Here is a 23111-nt window from a genome sequence, read left to right on the forward strand (position 1 = left end):
GAACTGGAACACTATTTAAAAATAAATGGGTACTTTCTCCTGATTGGCTGACATTGTGCAACCCACTTGAAAATGTATTTTCTGTTTATCAAAGAGCTGGAGAGACTAACTGTAACTCTGATACTGTGCAGGTGCAGGTACTGCTAATGTCAATGGTATCCTCCAATTTGAAGCAAGATAACTGAAGATTGTATCAATATTATCAACAACATGTAAACGTTGCTCCGAGTTAATCTCCAACATTCCGTACGTGACATTAAGTGTGTGTATCCTGTGACTGTACTCCCCAGGGGTCGGCAACCTTTTTGACATGAAGTGCCATGTTTTCATTTTCTTGATAGTGCAGTGCAGTGTGCCATATCAACATTACGTTTAGTTATGACAGATTTTGATTGTCCATAGGCAATTCATATACATTCGTTAGTCTCAGAGCAATAACCTCAATACTGTATCTCTCAGACTCCCCAAAATAATCATAATTGAACTGGGGCCCCGGTACCCTGACAATCACTTGGATTTGTAGGAGTTGAGGCATTACATTTAGTTTCACTCGGTTCCACAGATATTGATCAATATTGAGAGGCATTGTGAGCTTGCAGATCGGCTATTTTCAAAAGTTTCTCATATTATTTGACAGTTTGGCCAATGTTTTGACCAGCTTTTACAGTATAGTTTGTTGATTACTTTGGATGCAGTAATGTTCTCTTTTCGTGTAAATTCAGGTATTAAAAAGGTCTTAAAAGTCCTTAAATGATAATTTCTCTGTCATCTGGGACCCCCCACCCCCCCCAAATCATGTGGCCCACAGGTTGAGAACCACTGGGCCCTACTGTCCCTCATTTTGACTGCACTACATCCATTTCACCAGCAGATGGCAATCGTGTGCCCTAGCTATATTACATTCTAAGCTTCGATGAAACGAACTGCCAGGTTTGCCATGTCCGCTTATTATAAGCTACTACTACAGGCTTGTTTTCATAGACCTCGTTGCTCATTTCTCTCGCGAAACTTGGCAACGTCGCAAACGAACTGCTTCTGGTTCCTAGGTTGTCAACCGTTGGTAAACACAGGGAACTGGATCTGCTGGTCCTGACGTTTCTATCGTTGTTACTGCTTGCATGAAGAAGTGATCTATTACATGTATTTATTACATTTTAGTTATTACATCTGCAACGTAGAAAAGATGTCAGAAATGTCAGTGTTCTACCTGGAAACGATGTCCATTGTGGAGATTGTTATTGAAGCTTCAGCTGAAGTCATCTGTACAATACAGAGAGACAACAAGCTGCTGGGTGACGACTGGAAGGTGAGAAAAAGTACTATTTAGTTTTTTACTTAAGTAAAAGTATCAATACCTCTATATAAGTGAAAAGTCTGGAATTCAAAATGTACTTGAGGAGAAGTACAAAAGTATATTGGCATCAAAATGTACTTTAAAGCCTTGGTTCTCAAACTTTTTCATGTCAAGGAGCCCCAAATTGACACCTATTGGCCCCACGGACCCCCATCTGAAAATATATGCCAAGGACCCCCATAAGAGAAGATTCTAGCAGTGATTTTCAACCATTTTAATGTCAAGGACCCCCAGTTTGACATGCATTAGGGCTACTGACCCCCATTTAATGGCATTTCTATCTCTGGGACCCCAATTTATATTGTAAAATCAATGTTAATTGAACTCTGAGAGTTACAGACCCATAAGGGTCCATTTGGTTCCTATCCATCATTTGGCTGGGGACCCCCTGGAACCCCCTCAAGTACCCCTGGGGGTCCCCGGACCCCACTTTGAGAACCAACGCTCTATATAAGTGAAAGCCCGGAATTCTAAATGTACTTGAGTAAGAGTACAAAAGTATATTGGCAGCAAAAGTAGAAAGTAGTCATTGTGCTGAATGTCCCATTTCACAAGTTTTCAAATGTATTCAAATCTTTTGAAAATAGCAGATCTACAAGCTCATCTACTGTACGTGCTTGTAGATCAGCTATTTTCAAATGGCCAAAATGTAGATAGGGCTGAAGTGGTTAATGTATGTTTTGTAATAATAATCAAAATCTACAAGGTAACTAGCTACTAACTACATTTTTCAAGTAATTGTAGTAAGTGGAGTCGAAAGTACCATATTTGCCTCTGAGATTTAGTGGAGTAGAAGTAAAAGTATTGGAAATTGGAAATAGTAAAGTACAAATACCTCAAAATTGTACTTAAGTACAGTACTTGAGTACTTGTACTTTGTTACTTTCCACCACTGTTGCTTTGTTTTGTTTGGTTGTTGATCTATGTATTTTGGGAGTTGGTCAGAAATACTACATGAGGAGGACAACAAGAGAACATTGCCCAGTCAGTGTCAAATTGTACATTAGAACCAAATCACAAAAGTTATTTAAAGTCACTTTCCACATAGAGCAGGCCTAGACTGTACTCTTCAATTAAAAAAACTAAATGTGTTCATGTTATACATCTAATTTATGTGATTTCAGTCTCAGACCAGAATTACTAGCCAGTGTTTTATGCAATTGAATGTGTGTAATCCATTTTTTCAAAACCAAGTGATACAAAACCAAAGATACACATTCTGCAAATATTCCTGAAATAACTATACACTTACACACAGCACAGTAGTGATACGGGAACGATATCATTTTGTGTTGTGATGTAGTTGTAACAGATGACATGAGTTAAAGGATGACTGCAATCTGCCCAGGCCAGCAGGGCTAATGTTTCTTTTTGAGCTCTGGCAGATTCGCCTGATTTCCAGGCTAGATCTATTCATGTTCTTAATCTGTGCCCTCTTAACATCACAGAATCCAAAAGGTCACAGATCTCAGTGTATCCCCAGTTTTTTCAAATTCCAAAGGTTAACCTCTTCAAATAGTGAAAATACCTGATCCACAAGCTCGTAGATCTGCTATTTTCCCCGAATGTTCCAATATTTACCAAACATTTGCCTATTTTCACCGTATGTTCGCCAATTATGACATACCCAGAATTAGGTAAGCGAGGGTTTGGTGTGGTTAATGTTATGTAACGCGAATAAACCATTTGTAACAAAACATTTCTTTGCTATTTTCCATTCACAGGCCCAACACGCCAGCATCGTCCGCTCGATGGCACGCGAGGCGACTCGAAAGATCGACGACCTCTTCACCCAGCTGTCTTCACCCCTGCTCAAGGAGAACAAGACGCTGCGGGCCAGGCTGAAGGGTGAGACCGAGAAGGTCGAGGCCGCCACGAGGTGGAGAGAAAACGTGCTCAAAGGCTATCCGGTCCTTTTCGAAGACACCGGTTTAGTCTTTCAGCTGAAGCCATTGGGGACGCTACAAGGAAATCCACCGCTGACCAAAGTGTTGCCCACAGTGTTGCCCACAGTATTGCCCACAGCATTGCCCACAGTAGTGCCAAGTACGGCAGTACCGCCCACAGTCGTACCGCCTGCAGCAGGGGCCCCTCCGGTGCAGCATAATGGACGTAGTACTGGTAAGCTTCCCCCACATATACATACATTTTAGAAAGTAGTAATCGATTATATCAAAAAATATTAAAAAAATCAGTAATCGCCATCATCGTAATACAAAATACAAAATAGGACTTAACCCTTTAAGACCGGGAATGCATCTGTGTCATTTTTAGATTTCTTTGGCTATTTCAAAAATAGCAGATATGCAAGCTCATAGCGCGGCACCGAGTGCCTCGCTATGAGCTTGTAGATCTGCTATTTTAAAAAAATCTTGAAAATGTGTGGCAAAATCTTGGATTATATATATTTTTAAAGCAAACATTTGTCAAATATTTAGTTCCAGGAACCCCTAGAAGCAAAGATTTGAGTTACAAATGTCTGCCAAAAAAAAATAAAGAAAATCAAATATTTGCACAACTTTTCATGATTAAAAAAAAATAGCAGATCTACAAGCTCACAGCACTCGTTGGGCTATTTTTGAATAGCCCAACGAAATCTAGAAATGACACACAGATGCGTTCCCGGTCTTAAAGAGTTAAGTGGTTAAAATCATCTCCGACCCCAAGTAATTATTATTGATCTAATGTTACATGACGGTAACATGTATCCAACCAAAGGAGCTTTTATCACAGATACTTAACAACATTGGGAGTCACATGGCTCAAAGGACCTCATACAGTGCTATGACATACTACTGTATCTGTATGTACAATATGTATGTATGTGTGCCTGTATGTCCTGATGACATATTTTAAATCTCTTCTTCCCACACTCACGTCCATGCACAGAAGAGAAGAAAGTGGTGAATCCTGCAGCCAAGACTTCAGTCAGTAAAAGAGGTAATAGTTCCGAATCATACTTAGTAAGGAAACAAGACTCGTCTAAATTGATCTGATCCCCGGCTTAGGCATTACTTTTTCATGTTGAGGACCCCCAATTGAAAATGTCAGTATTTGGCTGCAGAACCTCATTTGACAAGAGTTTATGGCCCGGACTACTGGCGTAGCCGTCCGGGCACCTAGGCTCCTAAGTAGCCTGACGGTGCATCACAGGTTCGTGTCCCGTTCCCGACGATCTTTACTGCATGTCTCTCCCCATCTCTCTCTTTCCCTGTTTCCTATAAAATAAAGGCATAAAAAGCCCAAAAAAAAGATCTTGAAAAAAGAGAAGAGTTTGTGCCAGGAACCCCCCAGAAGAGAACATTTGTCAAGATCTACAAGTTCACAACACATCGCATGGTGACGCGTTGTGAGCTTGTAGGTCGGCTATTGTCTAATAGCCCCCCCCCCCTGAAAAACGCAGGGCATGCACACTGCCTTTTCTGCGCAGTCTAGAAAGCCGAGCAGCATCGCTGTCATGATGTTGCCAGGGAACGAGATACTCAACCGTCACTCACGTTCAGGCCCCCCGCCTCCATCACATTTTATTAAGCATTTTATGTGGCATGATCCTCCCATAGAGCGTATTGATTGCTACTCCGTGGATGTAACAGATACTGCATGTCCTGAAATTCTAATAATGTATTCTGTGATTATGATGACTATTTTCTATCACATAATGTTCTCGTAAAAATAATACATTTTATTTGTAACGCACTTTATATTTGAACCAAATCTCAAAGTGCTACATGTTAAAAACAAAGAACAAGTCTTATCATTTTCATATGATATGTAATCAATTTATTTACCTTTTTCTTTTGAATCACCCAGAAAATGAGGAATTTGAGGTGAATTCTGAAACCAACTCCATGACATCACTTGGTGGTGAGTCGGCTTCACTGGATGGAGGTGAGTGTATGCCATAGTCATCAGAGAAGCAGGTTGTACAGTACCATCAACCACTTATCTTAAACCCTATATACTTAAAGGGATAGTTCACCCCCAAAATGACATTTTTTTCTATCGATTAGTCACCCCATGGAGACTTGAATTCATGGATATGTTTTAGTTTTTGTCTCATTCCTAAGCCAATAATTTGATGACCAGCAGTGGTTCCGGTAGGAGACACAAAGAGTCTCCTTTGTGTCTCAAAATAGCGAGCGAGCTTGTAGATCTGCTATTTCTGCCGAATGTTCCCCTATTATGACATGCTCAATTATTATTATTAAATGAATCAAAAAAGAATAATCACTTAGAAAATAATCAATAGTTGCAACCCTACTTCAGTTAACCACAAATTATTTTCAATGTTTGGTAATAATTCCTTTTTTTCCCCTCTCACCCATAGGCCTCGATGATATGGGCGACACAAGCATCAAGCCAGAATCCAGTGAAACTGACGGGCAAACTGCACAGACCACGAGTTCCACAAAGAAGCCGAAATGTTTTGTTTGTGAGGTCTGTGACAAGAGCTTCAGAGGTCAGTCTTATTTGAAGCAGCACATGAACATTCACGATGAACAGAGGAGGTTTGCCTGCGACCAGTGTCCGAGACGCTTCAAGAAGACAAACACGTTCGAGCGTCACCTGTTGAGCCATGAAGAAAAGAAGCTTGAAGAAAAGAAGCCTGCGTCTGTCAAGTGCCCGCTCTGTGAGAAGGTTTTCAAATCTAAAATGCTTTTGAAAAGTCATCAGCTTGTACATACAGATGCAAGACCTTTCAAGTGCTTAACCTGTGGAAAGGGCTTCAAAACGAAACGCTGTTTAAAGAACCACCAGGGTGTTCATTCTGTTGAAAAGCCACATAAATGCATGCAGTGCGGAGAGGGTTTCAAATATGCTTTCTCGTTGAAGTGCCATAAGAGCGTCCATACTGGCGAACTTCCGTACAAATGCACTGTGTGCGGTAAGGACTTTGGTGCGAGGAGATCACTTCAATCGCATCAGAGAGTCCATTCAGGGAAGGCGTTTACATGCGAGGTGTGTGGAGCCAGCTTCACACTCGGAAACAACCTAAGGCGGCATATGCGCTTTCACACAGGCGAGAGGCCCTACAAATGCAAGGTTTGTGACGAGAGTTTCATGCAAGGCGAAAAGCTGAAATCCCATATGCTTCTCCATGGCGCTTCCAAGCCCTTCATGTGTGACCTGTGTGGAAAGACCTTTCTCTACAACTGCGCGTTGAAGAAACACATGCAATCACAACACGAGGACGACGACGGACACGTTGTCATCGGACAGGGAAGATCGACATACGCACAACGAGGGAAGCACGCGCGAGAACGAGGCAACCGCAGAGTGATCTATCGCAAGGACAGGACGATAGTAGACGTGACGCAGTTCAGTTGCAAAATATGCCGACGGGGCTTCCATGCGGCTAGCATATTGGAAAGGCACGAGCAAAGGCACCACAGTACAGGCCCGAAGCAGTACACCTGCGGCGAGTGTGGCAAGTCTTTCTTTTACAAAAACACCTATGACTACCACCAGCGGACCCACAGCGGGGAGAGACCCTTTGAGTGCGGCGTGTGCTTAAAGACCTTTATCACTCAACAGTCTCTGAAGTCCCACAAGCTATTGCACTCCGGAGAGAGACCCCACAAGTGTGAGCAGTGTGGCAAGACTTTCAGATTCTACACCAACTTCATCAGACATTTGCGCATCCACACCGGAGAGAAGCCGTACGAGTGCGAGGTGTGCGGGATGAGGTTCAATCAGATGGTTCACGTCAAGTCTCACATGCAGATTCACACTGGGGACAAGCTGTATTCCTGTGCCGGATGTGGACGGGGGTTTTCAGACTCGAGACAGCTCAAGAAACACAGTTGTAGAAATTATTAGAAACCATTTCGAAATACGTTTTACAGACCCCCCCTCCCTCAGGAGTCTGTACTTGATCCCTTCCTTTTTTCTCTCTACTACACAAAAAAATAGCCGTTGTGCAAGACTTTGACTTTGACATCTTTATTGATATATGTACAATACATGCACCTTTATCAAAATGATAAAAAAACACAATAAAGCTGACAGCTTGCCAGATTGCCATTGTGGTCCTTTAGGGTGTATCAGAGCCGTATAAGAGAGTTATGACACTAGCGTTGACTCAGATTGTAAGAATGGAATGTGGAAGTGCACTGTCTATCTCTGTCTCAACGAGATAGTTCCAATGTTGAAATTAAATAAACATTTTACTTTTCAGGATTACAATTGAAAAATAGCAAAAATAGCAGATCTACAAGCTCAAAACGCGCCGCGGTGCGATGCGTTTTGAGCTTGTAGATCTGCTATTTTTGCTATTTTTTTCTATGTCACTTTTGTGTGACATAGAATGGCGAAGTATGGCATTAATTTACGAGAGGCTGTCTGCCCGACAGACAGTATATGCAATGTGGCCCTCTGGAGTGAGTGTGGAAATATAGTTGCCCACCCCCTGCTCTGGGGTGTATGTGTAAACCAGGGGTGCCCACACTTTTTTGACTTGAGAACTACTTTTTAAATGACCACCCAAAAAAGTATTATCCCATTGCATAAAAGATTTACCTGAGGGGGCTTTGGAATAGCCCTTCGAAATGGAAATAGTTGGGGGGGGAAGCCTTCCTCCCATTCTGTATGGAAGTGGTAGGTTTTCGGGGTTCTTTGCCTCGCACATCTTTATATAACTTTATAATACTAATGACGTTTGCGAGCAACACTCTTGAAAACAAAGCATTGCATCATGCCTACTATAAAAGCTGTGAAGGGAGCTGACAGGCCCTTCATGATGTCAATCTATCAAGTCACCTTGATCCAAGTGGCAGATGCCAAAAAGAGGAGTTTTGTGATTTTTGTTTATAAATATTTTTATTTTTTTTAGGGACATGTCATTTGGTCTACCTGCACAGCCTTTGTGATCTACTGGTAGATTGCGATCTACCTTTTGGGCACACCTGGTGTAAACAGTGTATTGATGAATACATGACTGAATGCTTGTGAGTGATAAAGTGCAAGTGAGTGCACATTGAAAGTCTCTGTAGGTCTGTGTGGGTGTGCTTACCACACCAGGGGAGAGGGAGGACAAGGGAAAAAAACTAATACAATACATAAATTCTTTTTAAAGCAGCACTATGTAACTTTTTAACAACTATATAGAATATTATGACCCACAAAATTATAAAGTTGCATGTTTAAGCAATAACAATCATCCTTCCATAAATGTTTAGACTCAGGGGGGTCCCTGCATTATAATAAAGTATTCAATCAATACTAACTAACTAACTAATAAGACTTGAGGTCTACAGGTGAACTATTCCAGGACACGGCCCCTGTCAGGCCACACAAAGACCAAGTGGTGGAATATTTTGAAAGAGACAGGAATATAGGATTATATTGATTGATTCAATACTTTATAAACAGTTTGCAAAGGATAACACAAAAAGCTCTAAGGGGGCTTGTTTCCATTGTGGGCCTCGTTTATCTATGGTTCAATATTATTATTAGTAGTAGTAAAAAGTGATATCAACCATTCGTATTATTTATATCTGCTTTAATGATGTGAAGTAATGTCATACATATGCCGGTACAGTAGGTGGCGGTATGCACCTGAAAGCAATGGTTGCAACACGCCGGCCGCCATCAGCGGCTGCACCTGATAATATATTATTGTGACTATGAGCTGAGCTGAACTCCCTGAAGAGATATTGTCCAACTGTTGCAGTAAAATGACACATTTCTTCCATAGAAGCAGACAGAACAGTGTACATTGTGTTTGAAGGACATGTCCAGGTTGACAAAGTGTCTCAGCAGCGGAAACGGGTTAAAAAAGATCAACATGTTGAAGCCTACAGGTTGACAATGAAGCAGCAACAGATCAACCAGGCTTTTACTGTACAACCACAAGACAACGACATCAATGATGAGCACTGTTCCTGTAAACCAGTTAACCAGGGTAGGTCTTTATTCACTGTTACAATCTTTAAAAAGCTAAAGCTGCTTGACTATGTACTTCAGCAGCTAGTAGTGAAGCATGAAAGTGCTAACAAACTTTTCTAGTTGATTCATTGATTAGACCTAGACTGGCTGTGATATTCTATGTTCATGTATTCACATATTTCATATACACAGCCATACAGTAGATCACTCCATGAGGAGGGAGTATTGTAATAATCACTGACTGTGGCTTTATAAAATGTAGTTTATTCTCATCCAATAACTAAATGGCTACATTAATTGACAGTTTATCAATGACAGGTGGGATTAATGAGCACCAACCTAACGCACCTGTCCATGTGTGTCTCACTCATACCAGCTCCACAGGTTTGTGTGGCCATCTTCCATTCCCTGGACCTCTGGAAACTGTGGAAAGACCTAAATATCAACATTGTACCAGCCCAGTCCTCCACAAGCTTTGCCACAACATGGCACAAGGTGGTAAAAATAACACCACAGCCTGTACCAGTTGTAGCAAAGGCCAAGACAGAGAGAACAAAACAGACCCATCTTCTGTGACTACAGCAATGTCAGGTGAGCTTCTTTACAAAGGGCTTTAGAAATAAGGATATAAGTATTCCTGTCAGCACATTTCCATAAACCTGTCCCCTGATTTCATATGATAGTCGTCATGTTATATAGCCCACAACCATCTTTTTAAAGAAATGACCACCTAACATTATTCTAGCACCAAAATGCTTGCTTCTCACAAAATAAAGTTATAGTAAAGCTTTAGCAAAAATAAAGTGGGTTTGACATTTGAGATTAAAAGTTCAATGGGCTGTAAGTGAAATAAGTGTTAAAATAGCTCTATTGAGGAGGAAATGGATATACTGTTGATACATGAGTAACAAGCTCAAGCCATAAAACTTACTAACCACATGAACCCTAGCAACCCTATTCTGAGCATGTCATAATAGGTGAATATTCAGCAAATCTAGCCTATTTCTAAGCTCACAACACGTCAACAACAACAACTCTACATTGAAGTGGTTAAGACAAAATATATATTTTTGCTACATTAAAGGCATGTTTTAGGATATATAATGAATTGTATTCATGTGATGTCTAACACAACCATGAACAAAAAGATGAATTATTAACCCCACATATCACTTCTACAACCTCAGGTGATCTACAAGGTGTCTTCAGGTGGGATCTTCAAGGCGTCACAGCAACAGAAGAGACCAACTACAGTCACTGAGATGGTGCGTGTCCTGTTTATTGTGACGGGTATCTCTCTTACTGCACAGGAAGGAAATACTCATGCATTTTACTGCTAGTTATACATGTACTAGATCTCTGCTGTCGGGCAGAAATCCACTATGTCCAAAATATTAACTTTTCAGGAAATGAAAAAAGTAAAAAAAGGGTTTGACTTATTAGATAAAAAGTTAAATGTGCTGTAAGTGAAATAAGTGTTAAAATAGTTGTATATAGCAATAGAGTGTTTGTTTCCTCTCTCCAGCTCCTTAGTTAACAAAAATACATTTTCATTTCAGGATTTAAAAAATGTACCAATCAGGGGCGAGCCCTCTACAGATTACAGGATAATGTGAAATTGTGATGATAAAAAAAATGAGCTGCCATATTGGAATTAGAACAATATAACATTGAAACTGATTACTGGGTGCTCTTTCCTGATTTGATCAAGTTAAATTGGTGACCAACCTGATCATTTATTTTCTGTTTATTAAAGAGATGGGGAGACGCTGTTCCTGAACAAACACTATAGCAGTGATTAATAACAGAATATAGAGCTTGAACCTATTAACAAAAAACGTTTTATTTTAATCAGAAATATCACTTAACTTTTAATTCTGTCATTACTATTTCAGCAGTTTGTCAATGGGAAGCCCAATACCCAAATCGTGTTCCCGGTGATGGAGAAAAGGCAGTCAGAGCCAAACCACCTCCAAATAAAAAGGTACACAAGACAAAATACAACTATGTATTATGAATACACATACAATCTAACCTATTATGTATTGCTTGTGTTATGTTGTGTTATGTTCTTGCTTTTGATTTTTGTTATTTTGAAGAAATTGATATAAATGTGATGCATGAGTAACAAGCTCAAGCCAAAAAACGTGCTAACCACATGAACCCTAGCGACCCTATTCTGGGCATGTCGTAATAGGTGAACATTCAGCAAATCTAGCAGATTTTTAAGCTCCCAACATGTCGCAACTTGACGCCTTGTGAGCTTGTACTGTAGATTGCCTATTTTTGCTATTTGACATACATTTGAGCCTTGAAGTGCTTAAATCAGACAATCATATCCAACTAGAAAAAGTGCTCCTTGGAGCACAGGTCTCGGTCAGGTAGGTTATTATGGGCCAGCAATGTTCGGAATTCGCCAATCAGGATGGAATATGAACAGACGGGACAGATCCGTGTTGATCACAACATGACTAGAGATAATGTGTACCGATTTGCGTAGTGTTTGGACAAAATCTGTAGGAGTAATATAAACAAATGTGTTTAGCAAAAATCAGCCTCCTGGTGGCCTAAGAGGTCAATGTGAAAAGGGTGGCATTTCCTCCTCGGCCTAGTGGGAATGTGCGTGCCAAGTTTCACGGCAATCGAGCGCTGTTCATGATTTGAGGCATTTTGTTAAAAACGGGCCACTCCTGCAAACCTCAGATGCCAATCTTAGCCAATCAGGATGGAATAAGAAAAATCGGACAGATCCGACTTGATCACATGACTATAGAGATAATCTGTCCGATTTGCGTGATGTTTGGACGACAATCTGTAGGAGTAATATCAAGATATGTGTTTTGCACAAATCGGCCTCCTGGTGGTGCTATAACAGGCCCATGTGAAACATTGGGGGCAGAGGTTCTGCTCTGGCATCCAGGGAGTGTGTGTGCACAGTTTCACGTCGTTCGGGCCAACGGTGCCGGAGATCAGCTGTCCACAGAGACGGACGGACAGACAGGTTGCAAAACGTAGTCTCTGCCACGCCTTCAGCCTGGCTGGGACAATCAATCAATTTTGCTACAGTAAAGGCATGTTTTAGAATATATATTTTATTCATGTGATGATGTCTAACACAACAAACAAAAAGTTGAATTGATAACCCCACATATCACTTCTACAACCTCAGGTGATCTACAAGGTGTCTTCAGGTGTGATCTACAAGGCGTCACAGCAACAGAGGAGACCAACTACGTTCACTGAGATGGTGTGTGTCCTGTTTATTGTGACAGGTGTCTCTCTTACTGCACAGGAACTAAATACTTATGTATTTCACTGATAGTTATACTTGTACTATATCTCTTCTGTCGGGTAGAAATCAACTATGTCCAAAATATAAACTTTTCAGGAAATGAAAACAACAACGCAATACTGCCTCGTCAAAGTTGGTATTGTGACTTTATACAGTGTCAGATACTTGCATGTGTCATCATATTTTCATCACTCAACCCAAATCCAGCTCAAGTGGGGTTAGGATTTTGTTGACCAGTGAATGTGGATAGTTATGTCCATCGTTGATTAGAATGACTAAGTCAGACGGGAGGGAAAACTGATCGTTGGAGTTAGGTGGTTTGACCGACAGTTTGAGGATCCAATGGAGTTACTAGGTTAAGTCAGAAGCACTTTTTAATACTTTTCATTGGTTCATTATTTTTAAAGCCCACAATATCACTGATTTATTAAAGAAAATAAAGTTGAAAAAAGGAGACGGGACAGAGACTGTATATTAAACATTAAAACCTCCATAACTCCTTAAGTTGAATCAATTATTTCTGTGGATTTCAAATCATCATTTTATATGATGACCTTTCTGCTCTGGCATTTGGCTTTTATGACCTCAACACCAAAGGCCAAGTGGCCTTGTCCCTAAATGAAGAAGTTTACTGTTTAGAGAGGTGATGATCAACCAATCAATACATCAATCAAACTGTATTTATATAGCACGTTTAAAAACAACCATAGTTGACCACAAATTAAAAAGAGCATAGTGCAAGGCAATGAAACGGAACAAAACAAAAACGGAGCAATACATACGAGCAAGCAAAACAAAGAAATAGGTACAAAGCTAGAGAGATAAATGTGAAAGCAGGGTATAGGCAATTATTCATAGAGCATGTACCCGTGTGTGTGTGCAAGGGAAGCACACACTGACCTATAGACTCAAAAACGGACATAGATGAGGATGAGAGATGAGATAAAATTGAATTTAGACTCGACTGTCGGTAAAAGTTAAAAAGTGATACTTAAGAAGAGACTTGAAGGCAATCAACGATGTTGAACAGGTGAAGTGGAAGAGACTCACACACTTTTTTTGTAACACGAGTTAATCATTTCATGTTTTGTTCCACAGTGCAGATGACCAGTCCCAGATGACAAACACAGGAGGAAGTGGACATCTTGAAGACCGTTCCAGCTCAGGAAGAAACCAGCTTCTCAGCATCTTCATGTTGGTTTTGGAGGTTCTTTCTCTAGCACATACCTTTTCATCTTGTTATAATCTTTTCTCTAAACTGGGGGTGGGGGGGTAGAATCTTTTTTTCCTTTTTTTTTTTTACATTAACCACTTGAACCCTAGCATTCCTATGCTGGGGAGAAAATTTGCAGAACATTTAACACATAAGCTGCCATGGACACAGATCTGCGTCCTATTAGATAAAACCGTGGGCTGCCAGAATAATCTAGAACGCAGATCTGCGTCCTGTTGTTTAATTTGGTTAATAGACGTTCACGCTGTTTTATTTACATTCCGAGATCAGTTTCTTTTTCCACTCACCTCCGCTTCACCCGGAAGCAATTTCAGCGATTTCCGTTTCCGGTTTTAGCTTGAAAAATGCGCTCTTTAGGCCAAAACACGTTTTTTCACACGGTATAAAAAACGAACGGAGAGCTCCACTTCTATTTTCTTTAGTCTGGGTGACGAACAGTCATCGTCGTCGTGTATCACAACGGTCTGAAGCCCGATCGGCGATTGTCGAAAATGTCACATCCGGTTATGACGTATGGACTGTTTGAGCCTGTTTGTGGGGGGGGGGGGGGGGTCAAGCGAGTCAGCGAGTGATCGAGGTGTCAATTTGCTGCTCTCCGCTGGTCGATCTGTCGTATGTGTTTAAAACAGCAGCCAGACAACTTAAATGAATTTAATTAACAAAATAGAAACAACAAAAAAAAACGCAAATCGCTGGCAAGGGGGTGAGTACATTATGAATAAACTCTGGCAGTCAATGTGTTTAAGAGCAGCCACGAGATTACAATGCTGTGAGCTTGTAGATCGGCTATTTTCAGCCAGGAGGTTTGTTTTAGAGGGTTAAAAGAGCAGACCAAGACAGTCAAGTTTACAAAGCATGGAGGGTTTAAGTGGTTATACAAATCCAACTAATGGAAAAGATTGCGTTAACAAACAAACAAACCATCAATTTATACAACACTGATGATAGTGCTGTTCAACACGTCTATGAAGCTATGAAATCTATGAAAAAGTTTAATATGCAACACAGTTTGCACAATATGTAGTAGCTAAATGAAAGGTGGCGAAAATAACTTCTCATGGATTTTCCTTTTCTTTTGTGTGTGTGTGTGTGTGTGTGTGTGTGTGTCTGTGTGTTTGTTTGTGGGGGGGGGGGGGGGGTTACCTGGAACCTAGACAGTACTCAATTACACTACCTGGACAGTTTTTAAAGCAAAACCCATGATTACTTTCAAGTGAACTTCTCTGAACTACTGCTAGTACTGTATAGATATGATGGATTTTAATAGGCATCATTGTCAAACTATCCTTCTGTCTGGATAATTATTGGACAATGATTCGGGTCCCTGGTACTATTTGCATTACTGTCAATTAATTCAATATTATTTCCTATATTCACATTTACAATATAGAACTGCAAAAAAATCATGAAGATTCAATATTGGAGATTACACAACTCGCTTGGTTACTTACCGTATTTTGTTTTATTTACATGAGTACTTTGTCGTTAATACTTTCTTTGTAATACTGTGGGGATACCCCAGTCTGCACAAATATAAATACAGTATAATATAATAATTCAGAACCAAGGCAATAACTATAAGAAAGTCCTCATTGAGACCAGGGTAACTGGTGCCCTTAAGGGTATACATCCAGTATGCCTCTTTGTTTGAGGAGTTTGATTTTGTCCCCACCCCTGGCATCAGAGCTGATGACTTCAAGTTCAAAACAAAGGGATTCTACCGTTGCGCCTCAGCCTTAAACGGCCAGTCCGGTGAGTCACAAGGCTAGGGACAATAGATGCAGAAGAGATCAACGCTGGAGCAACACGGACAATTTAAGCCTTTTATTGTTTAGCTGCAAGTAAAAGTTGACTGAAGTTTCGGTCTTTCGACCTTCCTCAGAGTCATGGGTAGCAGCATCTAAGTAGGCTTATATATACACACAGAGGTAGGCATGGGCTGTGCTCTCAATAAACCAATGGTAGATGGCCCTCTGTTTAGTGGTAATTACCTAGTACTACACGTCAGTCTCAAGGTTGCGACAATCAGTGATGATTAGGGTTAGCTCAGGGCATATGGACCATTTAACATATTACAGGATATACAAAATAGTGTAACCATATAATGCCATGATAAGGTACTTTTAAAACAGTGTACATATAAAGATAAAGGCCAAAGAATATTAGGCCAATGCAAAAACACTTTAGAACATTTTTGACATTTTTTTTATTGTTAGGACACAAAAAAGGGGAAACACTCAAGAATAAAAAGCACACAAAAACATGTCGGGAAGCCTCAGGGACCGTCTATAGAAAGCATGAAAGGCTCAGTTCTTCATTTAGACCTTTGGGTTCTAAAGTGTCAAGGTTGTGGATCCACAGTGCTTCTCTGCGAAGCAATTTCTTAATTATGTCACCACCCTGTGATGAGGCTGATTTGATTTTCTATTCCCCAGAATTTCAGGGATGCTGGGGAGCCATGATTTGCTTGTTTATAGTGTCTGGCCATGGCATATTCTGGGTTGTTAGTGTGAATAGCAGTTTTATGCTCACCTATACGAAGTTTAAGTGGTCTCTTGGTTTGACCAATGTATGCCAGTCCACAGGGACATTTGAGCATGTAGACCACATGGGTTGAGTTATAATTTATAAATGAGGATATTTTGTATTTTTTACCAGTACATGGATGGGTAAAAAAAATAGTATTTGATGAATTAGAGTAGGATCAGTACACATGTTTGCAAGTTTGGGATCACTTTTTAGGACGTGCCAATGTTTAAGGAAGGCATTCTTAATTAACCCTGCCGCTGGAGAGTATTGCGTTGCGAAACAGAACCGAGTGGGTGTCTGTTTGGGCTTTTGTATGAGTAGGGACGTTCTGTCCGTATGTAGAGCTCTATTATACGCTGCGTCTAGGTCCACTTGGTTATAGCTTCTTTCTATGAAGCGGTTGGTGAGATCTGTAGCTTTAGATTCAAAGTCTATGGTGGAGCTACAGTTACGCCTAAGGCGCAGGTATTGGCCAATAGGAATATTACGAATGAGTTGTTTAGAGTGATTGCTGTTCGCTCTTGGTAAAGTATTCCTGCAGAGAGGTTTTTGGTAGTGGTATCAAACAGACAGAGTTTTGTGAGTCTCATATACCATCTGTTGGCTGGCAAACCTAAAGTCACTCTCATCCACAGAGCAGAAGGAGAAGTCGTATGTAAAGGAGTGACTACTTTTGAAGATGGTGAGGTCTAGGAAATTGATTTCATTATTGTTAAACTCCAAGGTAAAAGTTAAGTACCAAGTGGTGGAGTTTACATATAGGAGGAACGCTTGCATCTACGGTGCCCTTCCAGATCAAGAGCACATCATCAATGTACCGACGCCATAGAACTATTTTATGGAGAAATATGTTATTTACAGGGTTATGTGTAAATCGTTCTTCCCAAAAACCCATGACCAGACAGGCATATGACGTGGCAAAAGCACTACCCATAGCAGTACCTTGGCATTGTGAATGAATGTTACCAGAGTACTTGAAAAAGTTATTAGACAAAATAGTCTCAGCGAGTTCAGTCAAGAAAGCTGAGGGGGGCATGATATGTGCCGGGCGTGTATCTAGGTAGTGGGAAATGGCTTCTAAACCAACATCATGCGGTATGCATGTATAGAAACTCTGTACATCAAGTGAAGCTAAGATAGTATCAGCGTGTTCACATTTCAAATTTTGAATCAGGTTCAGAACGTCAACATATTGAGACAAGGGGTCAGTGAGACTGCCTATGGAGGACAAAATGGGGGAGGGGGTTCTCTAGGGTTTTGTGAATTTGGGAACACCATAAATTACTAGGCACACGGGGTGATCTTTGACCAAAACATTATTGTCCTTATCTGTGATAAAGCCTCTCTAGTTAGACGCATCAATAAAAACATCAATCTTAGTTTTAACACTTGCAGTAGGGTTGGAGAGTAGAGGAGTGTAGTGGTTGGTGTCTGTGAGCTGACTTAAAATACCCATGTTGTATTTATCACGACTCATGACTACTACTGCGCCACCTTTATCGGCTGGGCGTATAATAATGTATTTTCTTAATTCAAGATCATGTATAGCTTCCATTTCAGTTTTAGTCATTTACCTTAAATTTTTAGGCACTTTTTAGCCAGGTCATGTTCTACCAATTGAGCAAAAGTGGTTTGATTGATTGATTGAAATTAGGCAAAAGAATGTAAAACAACACAGTTACATTTATAATGCTTTTGTCTAAAAGGTCCGGCCAAAAAAGTCCTTGCGGACTTGTTTCCGTTGGGGTCCTTGGTAATGGAAGGACTAAGATTAGATGTGGGAAGAAAGGATGACTTCTTTTTAAAAGGGGTAGGTTCTCTCTGACAGTCTCAGGCACAGATTCATTTGCATTGGGGTTACAGATACTGACAATATTACTGTTAAAGACATTAAGAGACATTAGGCCTGGAAAAGTAAGTAAAGAAGGGCAATTAGCATTCTGCAATGACCAAGGAATTATAGATACACATACAGTCAATCTTTCATGGATATACTCAACACACACAGTCACATCAAAAATCTAATTGTAAGAGGACAATGGGGGCATTCCAATCTAATGAGTCACTGTCTATAAATGAAAGCACTTAAAACAACGTATGAAGGTAGCAAATGCACCTTTACAACTACTGGGATCCATTTTATTTTAAGATTGAGGTGAAGTTATGAAGTATCCTACACCGCATTTTTTTAAAACCTATTGCTTAGAAAAGTGGAATGAGAGGATTGGATGCATTCAGTCCAAATCATATTCAATTTGAAAGTCCTTTTCCCATCTCTCCGCCACTTTATCTATGTTTTTGCGTTGTAACTCATAAAGCTGTCATAAAAATATGAAATTAAATGATCCATTATAACTCCTTGTATAATGGATAATAGTCCTCCTAACGTCCGAGAAGGGGCTTACCTTGAGGAAACGTAGTGTCAGTATTAATAGTGACGAGCTTGAAGATAAGCAAAGTCTTTTTGAGGAACTCAGAATTAATTCTTGACCATTACAAAGACCTGAGAAGTTAAGAGTTTATTTTGTCATAAGCCATACACACATATGACTTTTCGTACAATAAAACAAAACAATTAGCTTATAGTGCCTACCCTACTTGCTTTAAATAAGCTATTGCATAATAATCAATCATTGAAACAAAGACAATATTTCTACACTTTAAATATTACATAATTACACATCACTATATTTGCTATAGCAACGTATATAATTATCATATTATACTTATATATTTCATGACCATATTCATTTTATACATTTTCTTAAATTATAGAATTACACATGTTTTAATCATTTTCACAACCATTCCATACTTGTATCGCTTTTGCAGATACACATATTTGTTCTGACCTTGGTTACTTTAAGCATATTTGTTCCCCTCAACCAATACCTCTCTTTGGCTTCAAACACCATTGACATCAAACAGGTGTGCTATAACTCTTATTACCCTACTTTTTTCTCCAGTATTTTAGTATTTGGGCATTGGGGCAGTTGGCCCCCGAAGTCTTTTTGTAGTAGTTCAATTCCACTTTCTCCTTCACGAAATAAACCTTTGTGACGTGTCCATTTTAGGACAGTTCTGGGCTTTCTTCCACAGGGCTTGTTGTACAGAGGTCAGTTCTTGTTCTAAGAACAGACATTGATGGCAGTTTTGTCTGCATGTGTCCCATAGAAATAGCATACAGTGTTGATGAGGCCCAGCTGGCATCTATGGGGTGACGGCTTCAAAAAAGGTGGCTAGTTCATGATTTCAAAATGGCTGCAAGAGAGAGATTTAGACAGGAGAAAACAAATCAAGTTAAGGCGATAATAGTCTGGTGACTGCATATGGTAACAAAAAATGATGACATTCTGTGACATTCAATGTTTGCAGGGTTCGATATGTAAAACAGAGGAGAGGGACATTTCCTTAACCACGTAAGCCCTATCTACTCTGTATGGCAAATATCGAAAACAGACGATCTACAAGCTGACAAGGCATTGCATCACAATGCAACACTCTACAGCGATGACTACGGGTTTTAAAGATCAGTTCTTGTCCCCAAACAATACTGTCATCATAGGTGGCAATATTGCAGAAAAATCTAAACTGCTTAAAAATGATGTCCGTCTCATGAACTTGTTTCCTAGAAAGTCTGTATTTCATTGACACCATTATAAATGTTCTTGCATAGTACATCCTAGATAGCAAGTCAATGCCCAGTCACCACTATTTAGTCCTCTATATGTCTCTAATGCCACCTTGTGGTTCCAACATTACATGACTCCTTCTTTATGACGTTCTCCATAGACATAAATACACATTGGCCACTGGGGTCATACGTCAATGTCGCTGCTATATTGGCAGGGGACACTTGTAGTCAGGGGATATTAGCAGAAAGATTTCCAATCTTGGAATAAATTCCTTACCAAAAAAAAAATCTTCACCAATGTGTTTGTAAAGGTGTCTAGTAGCACATCTCACAAAGACTGAAATGCAGTTTCCCTAGGAGAATTTTTGACAGCTGCTGAAAGTTGGGGTACCCACAATTTCTCTGCATTTCCATGCAGGGGGGAAACAAATCAAATTTTAATTATGTTTTAAGTAGCATGTGAGGGGTCAAACTAGGGTGTTTTTATGATTCTGAATCCATTGCAAGCATTTGTTTTGCACCAAAACCACTCCTTGGGCTAAAAACAGCCCAATCTCAATGGGCTTTTTACACAAAAAGTATACCTGGAAAAGGATGGCTATGGCCATTTTTAGCCCAAGGAGTGGTTTTGGTGCAAAACAAATGCTTGCAATGGATTCAGAATCATAAAAACACCCTAGTTTGACCCCTCACATGCTACTTAAAACAGAATTAAAATTTGATTTGTTTCCCCCCTGCATGGAACAACACGAGTTGCCAGGTTCTGGAAGAAACAAGCAACCAGTGTTAAATCGTTCGCCATTGACGGCAGCCTCGCAGATAGTTTCAACGCATGTTTGACTATCATGAGACTCTACTATGAATACTAGTAGTGAAAAAAACAACTTTGCGTCGGTTATAATAGACGAATTTCCCTTAGCCACGCGCTCCCATTATGACAACGGAGGGGGTTTAAAAAATGACGACAGGGGAATATATGAAAAAAAAGAACGCTACTTTTCACATCGGTAGGTGAGTAACGAGACATCAAAGATAACACTTAATTTGTCCGGAATTCTCCTTTAACTACTCAAGTTATCTAACTCAGGTGAGTCGTCTCACCTTGCTGGGACAGCCTTTGATCTTGTGAGACCTCCACATAAAAATCCTTTGTATGGACCACCTTCAGAGCCTCCCGGTAGAGAACATTCAGGTTGTCCCTATCTTCAACTTGTATTGGATGCAGCATGACATGTCTGTGTGAACAAGAGCAAAACGTACATAGTTAAAACACCATGACTCAAAACAGAGATGAATGCAGCACTCACCACTCATCACATCATAAATACACAACAGAAATGCAGTCACACACATTTGACATGACGTTGTTTCAAGAGTTCTCGAGGATGACACATGGTTGTTGTAAGAGGACAGAATTGGATCTACTTGGACCATTTATTTATTTTATTTTATTATTTACAACTGTGGCCTGGCAATTCACAATCCAAATGCTAACCAAGTCTGACACAGTACTATTACTATATACAGACACAGACAACTATTACACATGCTCAGTGGTGGAAAGTAACTAAGTACATGTACTCAAGTACTGAACTTAAGTACAGTTTTGAGGTATTTTTTTGTTTACTGGAGGATTTCCAATTTTCAATACTTTTACTTCTACTTCTGAAATTTCTTTATTACAAATAACCCCTCGATATGAACCATCTCGTTTTCAAGGGGGTCCGCAAATTATAATTAATTAATTAATAAGAAGTGTGTGTGTGAAAAATAATATCATATACACACATACTTGGTAGCAAGAAGCAGAGGTGGATTACTGAGCAGGGCTGCATGGACCCAGGGGCCCAATATCACATTTTTGGAGAGATGGTGAGACCCATGTTACTGTTTGTTCAGTAACAGGGGTCTCAACATGGTCTCACCATGCATCTCTCTAAAAATGTTATAGGTGACTCACTCAATGTTGAACTCATCATCCTTATTGCTGTTTTCTCGTCGCTTATTCTGGATAAAATCTTTATGCCAGCCACTCGTCCTAAAAATAAAACGGTGGTTAAATGTCGATCGTACATGCACACATACTGAACCAGGGGCCAAATGTCACATTTTTGGAGAGATGGTGAGACCAGGGTGAGACCCCTGTTACTGTTTGTTCAGTAACAGGGGTCTCAACATGGTCTCACCATGCATCTCTCCAAAAATGTAATAGGTGACTCACTCAATGTCGATCTTCTCATCTGTGCTTTGTCTTTGTCCTTTTCCTCCTCTCTTATTCTTTGTATATTCTGTAGTGGTTTCAAAGTCTTCACTCGTCCTAAAAATAAAACGGTGGTTAAATATCAATCGTACATGCACACATACTGACCCAGGGGCCCAATATCACATTTTTGGAGAGATGGTGAGACCAGGGTGAGACCCCTGTTACTGTTTGTTCAGTAACAGGGGTCTCAACATGGTCTCACCATGCAGCTCTCTAAAAATGTTATAGGTGACTCACTCAGTGTTGAACTGCTCATCTGAGTCCTCAGTCCCTTTTCCTCCTCTCCCTCTCTGAGAACATTCTTTACTCTCCCTAAAAATAAAACGGTGGTTAAATATCAATCGTAAATGCACACATACTGACCCAGGGGCCCAATATCACATTTCTGGAGAGATGGTGAGACCAGGGTGAGACCCCTGTTACTGTTTGTTCAATAACAGGGGATCTCACCATAGGTGGGTCGCCAATTCCATCCAATGAGGAGAGAGAACCCATTCATCAGCTTCAATTGTATAGTTTTCCAATTCCAGCTCTCTGCAAGTGTTATTGTTTCATCACTTGTTGATCCTGTATCCTGCGTTCTGATTGGATGAAAGTATCTTGAGCTGAAAAAATATGTCCACCAATAGGCTTAAAATGCTTTTTATTGAACAATACCGAAGATACGAGTACTTCTGAGGGCCCGTATATAATTTTAACATCCGTGGCCATGGGGTAAAGCACTTTATATTTGAAATCGGAACGTTTATGTAGATGTACGGGCCGTAGATGAAGAAAGTGCAAACACCAAGTTAAAGTTCACCCATGACGGTCCTGACAGACGACAGATGAACGATGGTCCCTTATAAATCAAAACTGCATTTAATAATCGAGATGCTACAGAACATTATTCCGTTTGATTACAGACATCAACTTTCT

General features: G+C 40.1%; 2 protein-coding genes across 2 annotated transcripts; both read left to right on the top strand.

Annotated features, from left to right (window-relative positions):
* The first annotated feature begins 1075 nt into the window (after positions 1 to 1075).
* On the top strand, positions 1076 to 7378 carry LOC308103477 (uncharacterized protein). Its single transcript, XM_080453451.1, has 5 exons — positions 1076 to 1306; positions 3079 to 3475; positions 4244 to 4294; positions 5165 to 5242; positions 5682 to 7378. The coding sequence occupies exons 1-5, from the start codon at positions 1139 to 1141 to the stop codon at positions 7172 to 7174; spliced, it is 2187 nt and encodes a 728-aa protein (XP_080309577.1). The 5' UTR covers positions 1076 to 1138; the 3' UTR covers positions 7175 to 7378.
* A 1785-nt stretch (positions 7379 to 9163) lies between these two features.
* Positions 9164 to 13738, top strand: LOC308102977 (uncharacterized protein; the record flags this gene model as incomplete). The annotated part of the gene is made up of 5 exons (XM_080452830.1): positions 9164 to 9257; positions 9626 to 9832; positions 11137 to 11225; positions 12411 to 12488; positions 13632 to 13738. 5 exons carry the CDS (start codon positions 9164 to 9166, stop codon positions 13638 to 13640), a joined length of 477 nt encoding a protein of 158 aa, XP_080308956.1. The 3' UTR covers positions 13641 to 13738.
* Positions 13739 to 23111: the final 9373 nt, after the last annotated feature.

This window comes from Gymnoscopelus braueri (genome assembly GCF_963280865.1).
Source record: "Gymnoscopelus braueri genome assembly, chromosome: 16".
Classification (NCBI taxonomy): Eukaryota; Metazoa; Chordata; class Actinopteri; order Myctophiformes; family Myctophidae; genus Gymnoscopelus; species Gymnoscopelus braueri.